The sequence below is a fragment of the Rattus rattus genome, chromosome 6 (assembly GCF_011064425.1).
Source record: "Rattus rattus isolate New Zealand chromosome 6, Rrattus_CSIRO_v1, whole genome shotgun sequence".
NCBI lineage: Eukaryota > Metazoa > Chordata > Mammalia > Rodentia > Muridae > Rattus > Rattus rattus.
Genome location: NC_046159.1, coordinates 111,008,439 through 111,025,941, shown reverse-complemented (window position 1 = coordinate 111,025,941; position 17,503 = coordinate 111,008,439). Strand labels below are relative to the sequence as shown.

The window sequence follows — 17,503 nt, the reverse complement described above, 5'->3', positions numbered from 1 at the left end:
TAATTGGCTGGTCTCTGCTTTTCCCTTTCAAGGAAATGATGAAGAAAAAGCAAGAGCTTACCAGCTTTTATTTAAGGAAAGCATTTAGTTCTTTTCATCTTTAATAGTATTTTTTTAAATAAGGCAATAGTGAAACAGCATTATAGATAATGAAGATGGAGAAAAATCACCCACAATTATTCTATCAGCAGTAGTTGGTTAGATTCTAGAGATAATGACCAAATACATTAAAATCAGTTCTTTCTCATTGGTCCTCCATCACTAAGTACAAGTGTTGAGACTAATGTAGTGTCTATATCTACCTCTGGATTGCTCAGTGAGGATTAAATAAGGAAACATGAAGTGCTTAGCGCTTTACAAAGTACTTAATACATGTTTGGTAATCACCACTCTGTTAGATCAAGTACTGAAGATTAAACCTGTTTCAGCATTCTTCAAACATTGAGCGCGCATCAAATGGCCAAACCACCGTTTGAAGCATTTCTCTTCCTTGATTGCTTCTGAGGTAATGAGCTGCCTCTTTCAGAGGTCATCAGGCTCTTCCCCACGGAAGGGAGAAGCAGTATGGCCTCTAAGAAAGAAGGTGGTGTTTTCATTTCCTTTTCTGCGGATGGATATCTGGGGCTGTCAGAGAAGCACAAGGCTGCTCTGAGCTGTTGTCGCTGTGTCCTGTGTAGCAGGCAGGAGACTGAGCAGACTTGTGTGGCAGGAATGATAGTATGTGAGGTGCCTGGCACCCCTCCTTGGACATGACTCTAGCGCTTCATCTTCTCAAGAACTCCATGAGATGGAGTCGGTCTCTCCCAGACCCCCAGCTGCTCTTTCGCTGTGCTGGGGACATCAAGACAATATGCTGACTTCTCCTTTCCCCTCACAAGTCCTCCAGAGGTCTAGATCCCTGTTTTCCCTCTGGACAGGGGCTTACTCTGTAACAGTAGCTGGCTCAGAACTCCCTGTAGATACGGCTGGCCTTACTGTCTCTGCTGAAGTACTAGGATTGAAGGCGGGTGCCATCACCCCCCAGATTTTTTGAGCTAGATTTACATGCTCTTGCCCATTGTTATTCTCAGACACTTTAGTGCTTCTTCTTCTTCTTACAAACTAAACTGCAGGCCTCAACCTAGACCACGAGACCTGTGGAAAGACGACTGTGACTTCCAGTCTCTTCCTAATTCAAGAAATAAACTTATTTTACTACTTTATTATCTTTGAGGATTTCATATATGAATATTCTCCTTTAAACTTTTTGTTTTCACCCTTCCCCAGCTCCTCAAATTCATGGTCTCTTATTCTTTATTACACACACACACACACACACACACACACACACACACACACACACACACACGCATGCCCCACTTAAATATAACCCACTGAGTTGATTTAGTGTTGCTCCTCTATGTGTATGTGTATGTGTTTAGGGAGGACTGTTCAGTATTGGATCATCAATCACGGGGCTTGAAGCACCTGTGGTCATGGGGCCCAGTGGTGATTCAGCACTCAGTCTTTCTCGAAGATTCTCCTCTGCCTTAGCTGCTCTCTCATTTCGCTTTCCCCATCAGGAGTGCTGCCCCACCAGTGTGACCTGGTGACCATCCACTGGACACAGCCCCTAACATTTCCTTTTCTGCTCCTTCTTTGTGCTGCTAGAGCACCCACAGCATTTTATTTCAGAGTTGTTTGTTTTTCTCTCCTGGATTGTGAACTCTTCCAAAGGGACCTCTTCTCTTCTCCTCTCTGTGTCCTTGCGTCTGGTCAGCACTGACTCAGAGCAGGTACACAGTGAATGTACACTTGAATAGATGAGAGAAGAAGCTGAGTGGCTCTCTTTGGGTTGGTGAATTGCTCACTGAGGCACCAGCTTCCCAGGCTTCCCCTTGAGAACATTGTCTATCTCTTTTCCTCAAGGAAGAAGAGTCTAGAAGATTCAAGAAGAATCAAGAATGTCATTATTCATTTGGTTTCCTTTGTGTCATGGCTTCAAATATCATTCATATGATTATTCTTTTCCTTCCCTCCTGGTATCTTCTTTCAGCACTAGTCCGCTTTCTCATAAGTCCTGTGGAAATGAAAGCAGGGCCCTTGTATGTCCCCAGCCGTCACTGCCCTGTGCCAGGCTAATCCCCAGCGTTGCCTAGCTACTGCGGGCAGCCTAGACATTGGCTGACACTGTGCTTGTTATATATTTATTTCCCACAGAGTAATTGAGCCTGCTGTGTGTGAAGTTCTGTGCTGGTTTCAGGAGACATTCAGAAATGAATGTCCTAGTCCTACCTTGGCTGTGGCTTTAGGGTTGAGTTGGTAGAGAGCGAGTATCCAGGTGCTAGAGTGGGATGATGAGAAGAGAGGGAGGAAGTCCTGAGCTCGGGCCATGTACCGAAGTCTCTAGCTGCCTAGTAACATTGTTCTGGGTTGGATCTCGTCTCAGTAGTTTTAGGAGTCTGACCTAAAGAAGACTAGAATTAAAAAATTCTATTTTATGATTTTAGACATCATGACTCTGTTTGGGTCTAAGCAGTGAAAGCAGGCTGTCCCCTATCTGCTCTTGGGCACCCTGAAGAGAAGATGTTGTTCAAATCTCAACTACTTAAGGGCACTGTTTCTTACATGGAAGGAACTCTGGAATGTCCTATGACTGTTCTTCCTACTAGATTGTTGTGACATTTGACCAAGGCTTGGAGCAAGTTTCCCTCTGTTTGCCTCCAGCAGCTGTACTGGGACAGACCATCTCCCTGGCTACGCTGCGTGGATGGACACTTGCCTTACTTTCCCAGAGTGTTCTCTTTCCCTTGTAAAGAGTGACAGACTCTAGCCTGTGTAGTTCTTGAGTTGTCTCTTCTCTTTGTTGTTGCTAGTAGCTTATTTCGTAACAAATTGCCCAGTTTTGAATAGAACAAAACTTGTAGAAGGCCTGATTTTGGAAAACAAGATTGCAGTCGCTTGTGTTTTCCCCTATAGGATCAGGTGTATTTCATTTCAGGGTCTCCAGTGTGATTTTCTTTTGCCTGAGCAGCTAGTGACAGATCAGCTGTAAAACGAGGGTAAGAGTGCATGCTCTTTGAGCAAGCCTTAAAAGCTTTTAGAGAGCTTCTTTGTGGTGGATAGAAACTGGAGGATTTCTCACAGGGGCTAGAGATAGATTTCCTTGTGAACTGACCCTTCATGAGTTTGTTACCTGTGGTAAGCGTGCTTCCTTCCCTGTGGAGCACTTGCTGAGCTCTTGGGTATTAAGAAGGTACCGCATTACCGGGGTTTGAGTATTAATGTGCTGCTTATAGCGTGTTGGGAACACAGCTGTAGTTCTGTACATTTTCAGGAAGTTTTTACCACTGTAGTTGTCAAAATACAAGAGGCTCAATTCTGTTGGTTCAGATCTGTTTTCTGTTGGATAGTTTTTGATTGGAATCATATATCAGCCTCCACTTTGGGGAGTGGTGTTTTCTCATTTTTAGGAAGTGAGGTGATGGTAAGAATTCTTTCTCTGCCCCCTTTCTCTCTCTCCCTTTACCCCTCCTAACAACTTTCCCCCTTTCCTCACGTGTTCCCGGCCAGCACCCTTCCTTCTCCCTCCTCTCACCCCCTTCCCCACCCCTCCTCCCTTCTCTGTCCCTCTCTTTCCCTGCCCCTACTCCCTTCTCGATAACCCCTCCCATGCCCGTAAATAAACTCTATTCGAAACTAAAAAAGAGTGAGAGTCTCTTTGCTTGATGGTGCTTTGAGGAGAGAAGAGCAGATAGATGCACTGGAGGTTGGTTTGGGTTTCTTACCTGATCCAAGTTCTTCTGAGAGCTGCTCACCATTGGGATTAAATAGCAGCACTTTTCATGACTTGCATGTTACTTTGGCTTCTAGCTTCTAGGAAGTTATATGGATTTTTCAAATTTTTACTAAGTTTATTGAATGACCTCATGAAATAGGCTTCCTGGATAGAAAAGGTTATTGGAGCTGCCCTTTTTCTGGCCATTAACTGACAGACTGCATTTTATTATGTGTGTCTTGAATTGTGACTTGAAGGGATGACAACAGGCAGTGCATGAAGATGGGAATTGTAGAGGGTCGCTCCCTTTTGATAAGTCCCCTTTTATACATCGACATTTAGTCTGTGGGATGCCGTTGTGCCCTGGAGTCCATCCCTTCCGTTTCTGACCTAAGGAAAGTTGGGACTCTGAGCGAGGCCCTGGCTGTCAGATGAGGAGGAATACTTTCCTTTTCACTATACAGGCATGTATAGTTAAATGTATAGACATTGTGACACAGTGTCATCTACAAAGTAAACACTTGAGAACCATGCCATCGGGAACATATACCTGAGAACATTCTGAGTCTCAACTCAGTTTACTGTTGTATATTGGGCAGCATTTACAGCACCATCAGCCGCACGTGGACTGTGGGTTGGACAGACCTGAGCCATCCTAGCTGTGCTGAGGTGGGCAAGACCATCCTTTTGTGCATTATCTTGTTCACGTGAAGGCTCTATTTCCTATGATGGGATGTGTGCCCCCAGCTTGTGTCTTTCCTGAATGAGTGAGCAGGAAGAACCATCATGGCATTCATAAGGCGCTTCTTACCAGGAGCTGCCACTGCTGTCTGCCCAAGATTCTAGGATCTTTACATACTACATTTTTTTTCTGAGTTTATTATTAATAGTATCTCTCTCTCTCTCTCTCCCTCTCCCTCTCTCTTTGTGTGTGTGTGTGTGTGTGTGTGTGTGTGTGTGTGTGTGTGTGTGTGTGTGTGTGTGTTGGAGACCATGCATCTAGAGACCAGAGGACTGCTCTCTCTCAGGCATCTGTCCTCTCTCTGCACTATGGGGTTGGGGATTGTCGGTTGTCAGGCTTATACAGCAAGAGCTTTTACCTGCTGAGCCATTTCACTGGCTAGATTCCAGGTTTCAGACCAGAGTAGAAGTAGAAGAGGAAACATTTTAGGGACTGCTCTCTAAACTTTATTGCTGTCCTTGAAATGGTGGTGGAAATGACATAAATAAGGCTCCTGCCGGAGCAGAGATTCCCTCCCAAGTAGTGCCAGCACTAAAAGCTTGTCAGCGTGCCAGCTCTGCCTTGAACCGGCATTAGGGAAAGTAAGTGCTGATAAACTGGAGGGAGACAGGCAGATGCGGTAGTAGTTATTCATGATGTTCCGCTGCTAGGTGGTTCCTGGAGGGGCCTCCCATTTTAGGGACTGGAATGATCTATGGAAAATAGTCAGCACTGGAGGGCACATGCTAAGTGCTATAAAAACGGCAAAAATTGTACACGTCAGCCATAACCGAGCAAGAGTGTGAGGAGAGTGTTACTGCTGCTGTCTGAAGTGCCGAGTCCTGGTTTAGTGCCTGTGCTAGTTAGTCCATCTGCTAGGCCCTTTTAGGGAGGCCCTAATGTACAGTTGGTTGTGGCTTTTTTTTTTTTTTTTTTTTTTTTTTGTCTGTGGCCTACTCGAGATCGAGGTAGGTATCTAAATATCGAAGACATGAAGTTGCTTTGATGCTGGCTTGGATCTGCAGAAGGCAGTTTTTCTGTAACACTTGTTCTGTTTTGTCTTTCAGCCCTGGGCATTTCCTGCTAGAGAGTTCCTTCGCAAGAAGCTGATTGGGAAGGAAGTCTGTTTCACGATAGAAAACAAGACTCCCCAAGGACGAGAGTATGGGATGATCTACCTTGGAAAAGGTGGGCAGCAAGAAGACTGAACTTGTTTGTCTTGGAGCCTCAAGTTCATCCAAGATCAGTTTTTATGTGGCAGAAGGCCAGTATGTGCCTCCGTGGCCATAACTCTAGGCCAGTTGGTGTGGTTTGTACGGAAATTGTTGCTGGGCTCCTCTAGCAGCCCTGGTCCTTGTTTATCCCTGGGCTTTCTTGGCTTGGTGTAGGGCCGGCAGCATTCTTCTTCCCATAGAGGCCACTCAACAGCTCCTTGTTCTGGGCTCAGAGTGTTAATTGAATTCCTGTAGATTTCCTGTATTTTGTCCTGCATTCTTCTATCTCATGGCTTTTCTCCTCTTTTTGGGGACTCTTTAGCAAAAGATCTGTTTGGGGACAATTGTTATTTTTAAAATCTGTCTCATGGTTTGAAATAAAATAGAATGTAAACAGGTCTTGGAATTGGATAGATGAGGCTAGATATCTGACTTTCCTATTCTGTATTCTTTTACCACTTGCCTCTGTAGGCCCTAGTTTCTTCATTTCTTTCTTTTTTTTTTTTTTTCTTTTTTTTCGAAGCTGGGGACCGAACCCAGGGCCTTGCGCTTGCTAGGCAAGCGCTCTACCACTGAGCTAAATCCCCAACCCCGTTTCTTCATTTCTAAGTGTTTGAGTTTAACTTTGTGTGAGCACACTCATGTGTTTTTAGCTAGGTCAAATGATTCATAGGACACTAGAGTTTGTGGTCTTTGGGTTGGATGTAGAGAATGTAAAACTCGAGAATAGTGTCTTGACAATAGGATAATGAAAGACTTAATTTTCTAGACAAGAGCTAGTTATATATGGACAGTTTTGGAGCAGATTTTTCTCTTCATTAAGCTTTCTGTGCTTAATTAATTAGAAGTCTTTCTAATGCCATAGCGACTTATGGTTATCTGTTTAAGTAGTCAGTGTTGACTCTAGGCTAGCATTAGAAAGTAAAGCTAATGACATCCCATTTAGACTGAGCAAGTTTTAGAAAAAAGTTAGAAAAGTGAATTGAGAATGACAATGTGGCCTCTTGCCCAGTTCCATTGCACTTATGAAGGGTGGGGGAGTAGAACTTGTGGTTAGCCTATAGCTTACTGTAGAAGGATGATAAGACTCTTGATTTATTGGGCTGGAACTTGCTATATAGATGAGGCTGACTTGGAACTTAGTGCCTCTGCCTTCTGAGTGCTGGGATTTCAGGTGTGTGACCACGGCTTGCTCCTCTGACTTTTGAAGAGAAGATAGTTATCTACCAGGTTCCGAATGATACTGAGCTGTGACTCTTTTATATTTGTAATTTGATAAGTATGTGAGATTGAGATCCTTGGCTTATAGACATGTTTACCTTTCTTCGCTTTCTATCACATTTTGTGATAGAACCTTTGAAGGTTCAGTCTAAGGGAATGTATTTTTCTCCTTTCATGAGAAATAGTCTATGTTTTCTTGAAGACAGCGGCTTTGGTTTGACAGTGTAAGATCTGTACAGTCCATCGTAGCTGGGAAGACTCTGCAGCAGGACCATGAAGTGGCCAGCCACATTTCACCTGACCATGAAGGAGGGAGCATGAATGCTGGCACCCAGCTTTTTATGTAGACAGGGCCTCCACCTAATGGAGCCACCCGCATTCTGGGTTGGGTATTACTTCTCACGCCTCTCTGGAAACTCCTCAGAACCACACCTGGAGTTGTGGCTCCTGGGTGAATCCACGTCTGGTTAAGTTGCCAAAGAAGATTAACCATCACCTTTTGAGAATTCACTTTCTGAAAGTCAGAGCATTTCAGCGTGCTCTGTAACAGGAAGTGTAGAGTTTTGTGTGTGTTGTTGACAGTGGCCTGGGCTCCGTCCCTTTCCGTCTTCTGAGGTTCTGCATCTCAGTCCTCAGCTTCTCCTCACTGTTGCATCTTTGGCCTGACTTTCCACTCTAGAAGTCTTGTGTTTGAGGAAACCATTGTAGTATTTACTAACATTAGTGAGATCTGTGTTTGAATTCAATAGTAACCTCAGGGCAAAGGGCCAGGTGCTTAGCTGCAGAACATGAGAGTCCTTTGTATAAAAATTGTCCTCAACATTTATTGTAGAAAAAGAAAATGTCTTTGTTGTAACGTTGGTCTTCTAATGGCGAGGCATTAGAGGTATGTGCGTGTGTGTGTATATGTATGCACATGGGCCTGTTAGTGCGTGAGGAAGTAAGGATATGGTTAATGTACCAGGGAAAACTCTTCCTGAATGAAATTCTGTGCTGATGTTACCTGTCAACCAGACCGATCTGTTACGGTTTGTCTGGGAGCTTGCTGTCTGCCATGTTAAAGGTTTTTATGCAGTGATTATGGCGGAGATGTCTTCCTTTACTGTTATAGCTGACAAGGATTGAGAGACAGACCAAGACTAACACCTTCTCAGTAATATGGAAACGTAATTCATGTTTCAGGTGCTCAGGAGGAACCTTAATCAGGTTAGGTTTTATGCTTATCATCTTTTTCTTGCCTGTTCTGATGTCTGCTCTGTGAAAGAATCTAAGGCTAAGAGACACTGTCCTCTTAGTCTTAAGCTGGGTGGTTTGTCTTGGTGTCCACTGGAGTCTAGAATATGATGTGGAGAGGAATTGGACCTTGTGGCATAGGTGTGATGGATGCACTGAAGGAGTTTATCTGCATCTTCCTAATTCCTGTCTTGGCGCTGTGTTGATGGTTTGCATTACTTCATTCTCACAAGAACCAGTGGGGCAAGTGCAAGCCCTGCTTTTGGGAGGAAAACAGGATTCTGAGAGAACTTTTCCAAGCCACCATGAAGCTGAGTTTGTGTTCAGTAATAGGGTCTCATCATTCTACAGAGCTACCTGCCATGTATGGTTTCCAAGGTTGCTTTTGGCCTAGGAATACTTTAGAAAATTAGAAACAAAGTCCTGGAAAGGAAGATTATTCCAAGACTAAATGTTTGGTAAGTTTTCTGAGAAGCTCAGTGCTGCACCTCTGCCAGTACCTTTCTCCACAGCATCCCTCTCCCGAGGAGTAAGCATGAAAATGGTCCATCCTCTGTGCTGTTGCTGGCAGAGGCAGGTTTGGCTCTTGTGGTTCATTTCCTTCCTCAGATACTAATGTGGTTAATTTTCTCCCTCAGATACTAATGGGGAAAACATTGCAGAGTCGCTAGTCGCAGAAGGCTTGGCCTCCCGGAGAGAAGGCATGAGAGCCAATAAGTAAGTATGCACCACTCTCAGGACATTCTTTTTTGAGGCACCAAGAAGTTGGTAGCCACGATAAACTGTTTTGTTTCATGTCATTTTTGTTCTCTCTTACAAAATGCGTAACTGCAGTTGCTTCAGTGTCTTCTGAGATCTTGCTGAGGGATTGTTTCGAGTCAGGAGGTCACTAACATTTCCTGATGGCATTTGGTTTGTGTATACCTCTAACACCAGGCCTGGAGGCTAGGCAGCTGTTTGTTTGTTTGTTTGCTTATGTTCATGAATTATTGGATCTTAGACTGTAGATATGCCATTCCAGAGTATTCCCGATCCAGCCAACCCAAATATTTATTGAGCCTCAACTGTGAATCAGTCGATATTCTATTCAGAGAGTATAGCAGTGAATAGACAGGCTGGGCTAGCATTCTAATGGGAGACAGACAACGAAAAGATGTGACGTCGAATCAGTGTAAGGAACACTTCAGGGAAAAAGGAGGAAAGAAAGAAAGATTCTGCTTTGACTCTGCTTGACTGACAGGACTACGGTTGCTTGGATTTGAAGGTTGGTAAAACCTCTCTTTTCTGAGCCTGTGGTCTTGAATCTGCAGATACTTCATTAATAAAAACATATGTCTAGCCAACGGCAGTGTGAACTTATTAGAAGTTATATATGTAAGGCTTCTAGAATATAAATCATGTTCAAGTTCACTAGGGTTCTCAGGAGGGTGGATTGCAGCTGACTTTAATTAACACTTTAGTCTCTGAAAAGTGATATTCTCCGTCAGTAATTTGGAGGCTATAAACATGCTGTTTAAACCATTAAGTCCTGGGTAAGTTATAAGTGCAGTAGCTGAAGAAAAAGCTTTGGATAAATATTTGCAGCGGTGCACACATGATGAGCGTGAGCCAAAGGCTCTGTCCTCTGAGGTTCTGGGGCCAGGTCACTCGCTGTGTACCTGTGGTCCTGTCTGATTGTTAAGAGACTTTTGCTGGACTCTGTAATTGTTGTTGTGTGCCGGTGGGAATTGGTTGAATTAAGACATTTGTTTTTAGGTGGTGTTTTTGGAAGCATGCCACAGTTCTAACTTAAGGACAATTACTGGCATGATTACTGTTGCAGTGTTTTGTTTTGTTTTTTTTTGAATTCAGTTTGCAAATGGAATAAAGAAAACCCCTGTAACCATTTTGTACTGCTGCCACCGGAACAAGTACCAATCCCTCTAGACCTAAAGCTGCCTCTTCTTAGTGTTTTCATTCGCTTCTGCTTATGCCACCCCCGCAGCCTCATTACTCCTAGTTAACTGTGAACTTGGATATCTGAACCCTTTAGTTATGTTTTGGGTGAAGAGGAGGAAGAAAGGACCAGAAGCTTTCAGCTTGGGAAATGTTAGGTCAGGCTTGCTTAGACAGAAATTCCTAGAGACCCCGAGAGGAAATTCCATGTGTATTTGGCTGTGGATGGTCCTACATCTAGTTCAGATGGGACAGTGAGCGGTCATTTCTGTACTGAGTCTTTCCCCCTTAAGAAGTTATTGTTTCTTTTATCTTTTCCTCTTGGGCGGCTCTACTAGTGGCTTCCTTCGGTGAAGGAAGAGGCCTTATTTTCAAACTGCCTGTTGTCTACCTGGCCTTGTTGGAAGTCTGAGCAACTTTGAGCCAATGTTATCTGACAGCACTGTGCCCTGCAGCTGCCCCCCAACCCCCCTTGTGGATGGAGAAGGCATTAAGGGTGGTTCTTAGTCACCTTCCCTGCTACACCCTGCTGAGCTGGGCCTGGCTTCTGGAATCTAGGATGCTTAAATGAATTTGCACCCCCTGGAGTGGCTCCCCTTGGAGCCCTTGTTCTATTCTACCCTCTGGCAGAAGGACTGTGTGTTCTGTTGGGCCTCTCATTAAATGTTCTTAGAATCTCATCTGTCCTTTGAAGGAACAAATTTGGAATTTGTAAATTGTACTTCTGATGATTTTTCTGGTTAAACAAATGCCTTGTTCTCTTTTGGGAAGAAGATACTGAAGAAACCAGTTGGCCAAGAGCTACATAGCTCTGTTTGAACCATTAACCACACTTTTTTCCTTTCATGTCCCAGCCCAGAGCAGAACCGGCTTTCAGAATGCGAGGAACAAGCAAAGGCATCGAAGAAAGGGATGTGGAGTGAGGGGAACGGGTCACACACCATCCGGGACCTCAAGTACACCATTGAGAACCCAAGGCACTTTGTGGACTCACACCACCAGAAGCCTGTCAATGGTGAGGATGGCAGTAAAAGGCAGACAGACTCAGGGTGATTTCTTTCTGTTTGCTTTCTTTGATTCTTGGGGTTTATAAGATCCAGTGAGTCTTTCTTTTGCTTATTTAGTATCCAAAGGGAATCCTTAAGGGTTAAAGAACACCGTGACATTTTAGAGAAGGGGCTTTGAATTGGTTCACAATGCTTACTACAGCCATGTATTGCTGAGGCTAGCCCTGTACTGTTGCTCATGGTAAATTGTTAGTATTTTGCACATTGTGTAATTTCTGTTCTCTCAAGGCTACTTAGACTCACGCTGAAATTGGAGGGAGAAACATTTCACATACATGTAAACTTATGAACATGTTTATATGCTATGTGTGTATTTTGCTCCTTGGGACCCTTATTGATTACTGATTTAGAACAATATAAGCAAGACCAATGAGGGTTATTAGTTATTTTGTGAGCATTCTAGATTTTGGAGAGTAGAGGTGCAGGAAGTCTCAGGAGGTCCAAAAGACAGAGAAGCAGGTTTGATCTGTGTTCTCCTGTACTCACTCAGGTGAGCCTTCCTGATCCGTCAGTTTTTCTAGTTTTTGAGGGAGGCTTCTCGGGGTTTGGGGAAGGAGATGGGTTAGATGCAGGTAGGTTGGGCATGTATAATCCTGGACCAACTTTCTCTAATGATCAAAAATGTTTGTTCTATCATCATTCAGCTATCATTGAGCATGTTCGAGACGGCAGTGTGGTCCGGGCCCTGCTCCTTCCGGATCACTACCTTGTTACGGTCATGCTGTCAGGGATTAAGGTTAGACCACACACTGGGCTACACAGTGGGTTTGGGGTTTGTGGGAGTGTTTGTTGATGGGTAGATTTCTGGACCTGGGGGATTTGGATATACTTTTCTTCCTTCTAGGAGCCATTGGCGAGACTATTTCATACTTTGGTTTGAACTTTATAGTGAGACAGTTTTACTAGGTTTAAAGTAATCAAGGTCTGTTTGCTGTGGGGCACTGTTGGAGATATGAAGCTAGGAATAAGGAGAAGGATTTGTGAGTGGCTCTGAAGCTTCGTAGATATGAATTGATTTTACGCACACTATCCATGTGTGTTTAAAAATCAGGATTGAGAGCAAGGAACTGCCAGATTGTTTCTCTGTAAAGGGACAGTTTTAAAGGAGGTAAAATGATCAGCATGGTGTGTTTCATTTGTCTTTAATGAAAAGCTTAATTGCCCTGGTGTTTCAAAGATGGTCAAAGAGCAGTGTTTCGGACTCTGAGTTTAGACTGTGATCCTCCCGCCCCTGGGAGCCTGATGTGGGCGGGGTCACTGGCTCTCCCCTTAAGCTTCATTCCTCACTGACCTTACTTTCCTTTAGTGCCCAACCTTTCGTCGAGAAACAGATGGTAGTGAAACACCAGAGCCCTTCGCTGCAGAAGCCAAGTTTTTCACGGAGTCTCGACTGCTTCAGAGAGATGTTCAGATCATTCTGGAGAGCTGCCATAATCAGAACATTCTGGGCACCATCCTTCATCCAGTGAGTGTGCAGTGTGTGCAGTGTGGCCTGGGTCAGTGGGTCTGCTGTGCATTTATCAGTCTGCACTGCTCTCTTCAGCAGGGCTTCACATCTTGGCAGGGTAGTTTGTATTGTATTACCCACCGACTCGAGAGCTTTTGGTGTAGTAGTTACCGTCTGTCATGGAGTCGTGCACAGATCGGTGCATCGGGATTTTAGGACGTTCATCTCAAGTGTTCCTGGCCTCATAGAGGGAAACGCTTGAGTCCGGACGTTGCCATTGCCAGTTGAGGGCTGGGAGTAGCACTGGGAGCTTCATGTGCAGGTCTAGAAGTCGGCTATCCTGAGTACTGACACATCAATCAGGAGGAGACTGACACATGGAAGAATTATTTCCCATATTCTGATCTTTAATAGTTCCCTCCGAACTCTGTTTTGAGTGGAAACTATGGCTTTGGGTTTTTATTTTTAATTTTTTATGTTGTTATAGTTGTGACTCTTGGGAATTTGAGCCTGTTGTGCGCTCTGATAGATGTGATGTTCTTGCACAAGTAATGACCTTGCTTTGTGAGAACCAAGTGGATTTCCACCATTGTAATGGAGGTGTAACACACAGTTAATCTACTGTTACTTTCCCAGCTAGATGACTCCCAAAATGGCAGCTGTGGTAGGCTGGGAGGCTTGGTTTGCAGGGTGCCAAGGTCATGTCTGTTTCTTCTGGAGTGCTGACTCTCTGGCCATGCCTGCCAGATGGTTCTGTGTCAGAGAAGAATATGAATTGTTATTCACCAGGCAAAATGTGGCTTGTGCAGTCTGCTCTTCAGCTTTCTGCTGATGGAAAGGGGACGAAGTGCTGCTTCTCAGAGGGAGAGAAGAATAAGGTGTAATCTCTTCTAAAGATTAACACCCTCCTCTGCCCCCAAAAGAACTACTGAAATGTCACTTCCGTGCGGTCAGTGCCTCTGACATTTGTTCTGCTCCTGTTAGGTAGAGTTGCTCTGCTGGGTGTTGTTGGGACATGAGGGCAGGCTGCTGAGAGGAGCCTCAGTAGCATCTCGAGTCTAAGGTGTGATTTCTCAGAGAAACTACTATTGCCATTTTAGAAAAACTGAAGTACCAGCTAGACTGTGGCTGCATTTGCAATGTCAGAAACAGAAAACTGATTTCTTGGTGCAACAGTGTATGATTTGTGTCTGTCTTCTCTTGTGCCTCGTCTCTTAGAATGGTAACATCACTGAACTCCTCCTGAAGGAAGGTTTTGCCCGCTGTGTGGACTGGTCAATTGCAGTTTACACCCGGGGTGCAGAAAAGCTGAGGGCAGCTGAGAGGTAAGGCCTGCCAGGGCACCTTGCTAAGTGTTTCAGGGAAAGAAGCCGGCCATCGTCTCACCCTTCTGTGCTGTTATTGCCTGTTCTATTTCAGTAAGGGAATTGGGAAATCCCGAGAGAAGGTGCATGGTGTCCTGAGCGACTCACATATTTCAGTTTAGGTCCACACTAGTTTAATGCCTGGGAGTCAGGGCTGAGTGTATGCATGTGAGTGTGCCCGTGCCGCTGTGTGTGGAAGGCACAGAACAGCTTGGGTTGAGTCGGTTACTTCTTTCCACCACATGGGTACTGGGGAGTGAGCTCAGGTCCTCACGCTCGGTGGCAAGCATTTTTACCTGCTGAGCCTTCTTGCCAGCCTGTATGACATTTTTTCTTGCTTGACTTACTTTTTAAATGGTTTTTAGTCATTTTTCTCCAAGTTTCCATCTCAAGTGTTACAGGTTTAGGTATTTGAAATGATGAAATGAATTGCTTATCAGCTGCTCCAAACAGGTAAGCTTAGAACTGTGATGGCGAGGTAAAGCCTGTGGTTCCTAAACTAGGACCAGGGCATACAGGCGATTGCCCTAATGTATTTGAAAGTGTGGTTTAATTGTAAGTGCTGATACATTCCCGAGTGATGGAAACCTCCCAGAAGACATGAATGGACATTTTAAAGGTTGGTAGCTTGTTCAGGTATCAAGGTCAAGTATAGCTAGGTGTTTTGAGCTCACATTTGGTGGGGCAGATGGGAGAAAACAAAGCAGGGTCCAAGAGTAATCGAAGGGGACATCACCACACAAGTCAGAGTTTCCCACTCCAGGACAGTGTCGAGCAGAAGTGGAATTTAGTTGTGACAGTGGACCATCCTTTAGCTCCCTGGCATGGAACCTTAGCTCAGAATCTTAACATTACAGTGGTTTTGTTAATTTGTTTTTTGCTACTCATGTGTACAGGTGAGAAAAAAAAAGAATGATTCTTATACTTGTTAGGTATTTTCTGAGGACTCTTTTTTACATCCTCCTGTCCCTATAAGCATACATTTGTAAGTTTCCCTGGAAACATATTTTAATCTGAGACACTGGGTAGGATATATCTGACAAGTGTATATTGTTTGATGAAAAGGAGAGGGATTGCTTAATTTTTCAAAAGTTGTATATTGTGCCATAATTAAATTGGAAAGATATAATAGTCTTGTAGATGAAGCACTTCAAATACTTATTATTCTGTGATGCTCAATTTCTTTCTTGCTTGCTTTGGTTCAGAAACTTCTATTTTCTATTCATTACTGTTCTACGTTATTTTGGTTGATAAATTTTCTTGACATTTTTTTAAGTTCCAGCTTGTTTTTGAAGAAAGTGAGTACAATTAGAATAATATCTATGCTTTCTAACAGCTGTAGGAGATTATAGATTGTTTTTTAAAGAGAGTTACTGCAAAACAGGTTTAGACCACAGAATGCAAATCATATCTTAATGTTTGATCGCTTATCTGCCGTCCTTCGCTGCATATCTGAGCTCCATGCATTGTGGGTACAATTACGTGCTTTCTGTGGGAATTCTTACCGTATGTTACAGCTCCTTCTTCCTTCATCTTTTCTGTTTTCATGCTACCTAGGGCAGTTGCAGTGCTGCTCTCAGAAAGCTTCGCTCTCCCGCTGTACATGTACCCACTTAGTCATGAACACATTAAGACAGCATCGCTCTCCCACTGTACATGTATCCGCTTAGTCATGGACACATTAAGACAGCTGGTCATTGAGTTTTTTATTTTTTTAAATTTTTTAATCGTTACACATATTCAATCTCCCACTCTTGGTCTGACTCAGAAAATAATCTACTTTGCTTAGTATTTTGAAATGAATTCCTGACCACATGTTTTTTGAACTTTTATTAATGAAAGTCTGCAGATTTTGTCTTATTTTTCCAAGTATACTTTAGGTACCCTATGTTGATATTTTGTGAATTGAATCTGGTAGCTGATAACCCTTTTACAATTCAAATGGCAATCAGGCAGGCCTGTGATTCTCTCTCTTTTTTTTTTTTTTCTTTTTTTCTTTTTTCTTTTTTTTCGGAGCTGGGGACCGAGCTCAGGGCCTTGCGCTTGCTAGGCAAGTGCTCTACCACTGAGCTAACTCCCCAACCCCAGGCCTGAGATTCTTAAAGGATGTTTTCATGTGTATCTTCTTCTCTAAAGAAGTAATTGCTCTGTGTTCTAGCGCTCACTCAGAAGATACTCAATAAGCCAGAGTTAGTCACTAGAGTGGACTTGGTCCTCTCTAAGCTCTGACGTTGCATACCAGGATCTCAGTTGGCCATTCAGAAGATGTACGTACATCTTGTGTATTTTGTAGGTTTTTTGTTTTGTTTTAATTTTTTTTTGAGACAGAATTTTTCTATGTAGCCTAGGCCATCCTGGAACCAGACCCTAGACCAGACTGGCCTTGAGCTCAGAGATCCACGTGCATCTGCCTCCTAAGTGTTGGGATTAAAGGCGTGTGCCACTACTGGCCTTCTTTTATTTCTCTTTTCTGTATACTTTACATTTATAGTCAGGCTTTGTTCTGCATTGCTCTGGATCGTTCCACAGGCTGGGGTAGTAGGATTTCCTGCTTTACCTGCTCTCACACTGGTGCTGGACTCACCACAGTGGCCTGGTCAGTGAATGATCTCGCATCCTCGTTTTGTTGCCAGGTTTGCCAAGGAGCGTAGGCTGAGAATATGGAGAGACTATGTGCCTCCTACTGCTAATTTGGACCAAAAGGACAAGCAGTTTGTTGCCAAGGTGAGTCATTCTCAGCATGTTGATATGCAGAGTGGACATTGCCAGACCAGTGATGATAGAAGGATCTCAGCAATTAGAAATGCTGTAGCTCTCGACTATTTCAACAGAAGTCCTGTGTGTGCGTGTGAGCGTGTGCATGTGTGTGTGCGTGTGTGTGCGTGTGCGTGTTTGTGTGTATGTGTGTGTGTGCGCGTGCGTGTGTGTATGTGTGTGTGTGCTCGAATTTCTCATGGAAAATTAACACAAGTTCTTATAAGTTCTTGGATTAATGTTCTGGGCATTGCTAGATCAAAACAGCTCTCATACAGGAGATATTTGCAACTGGCACTAGGCATTCCCTGTCTTCAGCATTCTTTGCGTTTTCTCTGGAATTACGTGGCTTCAGTGTGTTCTCTGCCTTGAGGTCTTTACTGGTTGATGTGTTGGGGAGATTGGTTGCTTCCTGGGGAGCTAGAGCTGCTGAGTGGATTAAGTGGTTACATCACTAGTACTCAGCAAAGGATTTTCTTTATTAAGGTTTCAGAGGGCTCCATGTGTTCCTCAATCGTATGAAGTTTTCAGTGTGATTTCGCTTTTGCTAAGAGGCACTGAAGATTTTGTCTATTTAGCAAAATGTGGTTAAAGAACCATATTTGTGGGGTGGACATTGGGTGTCTCCATCAGTGAGCCATGAATTGAGGTTGGAAAGTCACTAGGTGGCACTGTCAGCTTGAGAAATCCCCAAACTATCTTATGAATGTAAAATTTTTATAAAGACTCTGAGGCATTGGCTGATTGATTTTCTTGTCTCTCCTTCCTCCGTCTCCCCACTTCTCTTTTC

At 43.8% G+C, this 17,503-nt stretch overlaps 1 protein-coding gene across 1 annotated transcript in view; it reads left to right on the top strand.

The window, feature by feature from the left end:
• Positions 1-17,503, top strand: part of Snd1 (staphylococcal nuclease and tudor domain containing 1) — a 396,722-nt gene that overhangs the window by 32,903 nt on the left and 346,316 nt on the right. Inside the window, exons 3-9 of the mRNA XM_032906855.1 lie at positions 5,546-5,666; positions 8,785-8,863; positions 10,936-11,096; positions 11,793-11,884; positions 12,455-12,613; positions 13,814-13,920; positions 16,593-16,683. Coding sequence (XP_032762746.1) covers positions 5,546-5,666; positions 8,785-8,863; positions 10,936-11,096; positions 11,793-11,884; positions 12,455-12,613; positions 13,814-13,920; positions 16,593-16,683 — 810 coding nt within the window. The remainder of the gene's footprint in view (positions 1-5,545; positions 5,667-8,784; positions 8,864-10,935; positions 11,097-11,792; positions 11,885-12,454; positions 12,614-13,813; positions 13,921-16,592; positions 16,684-17,503) is intronic.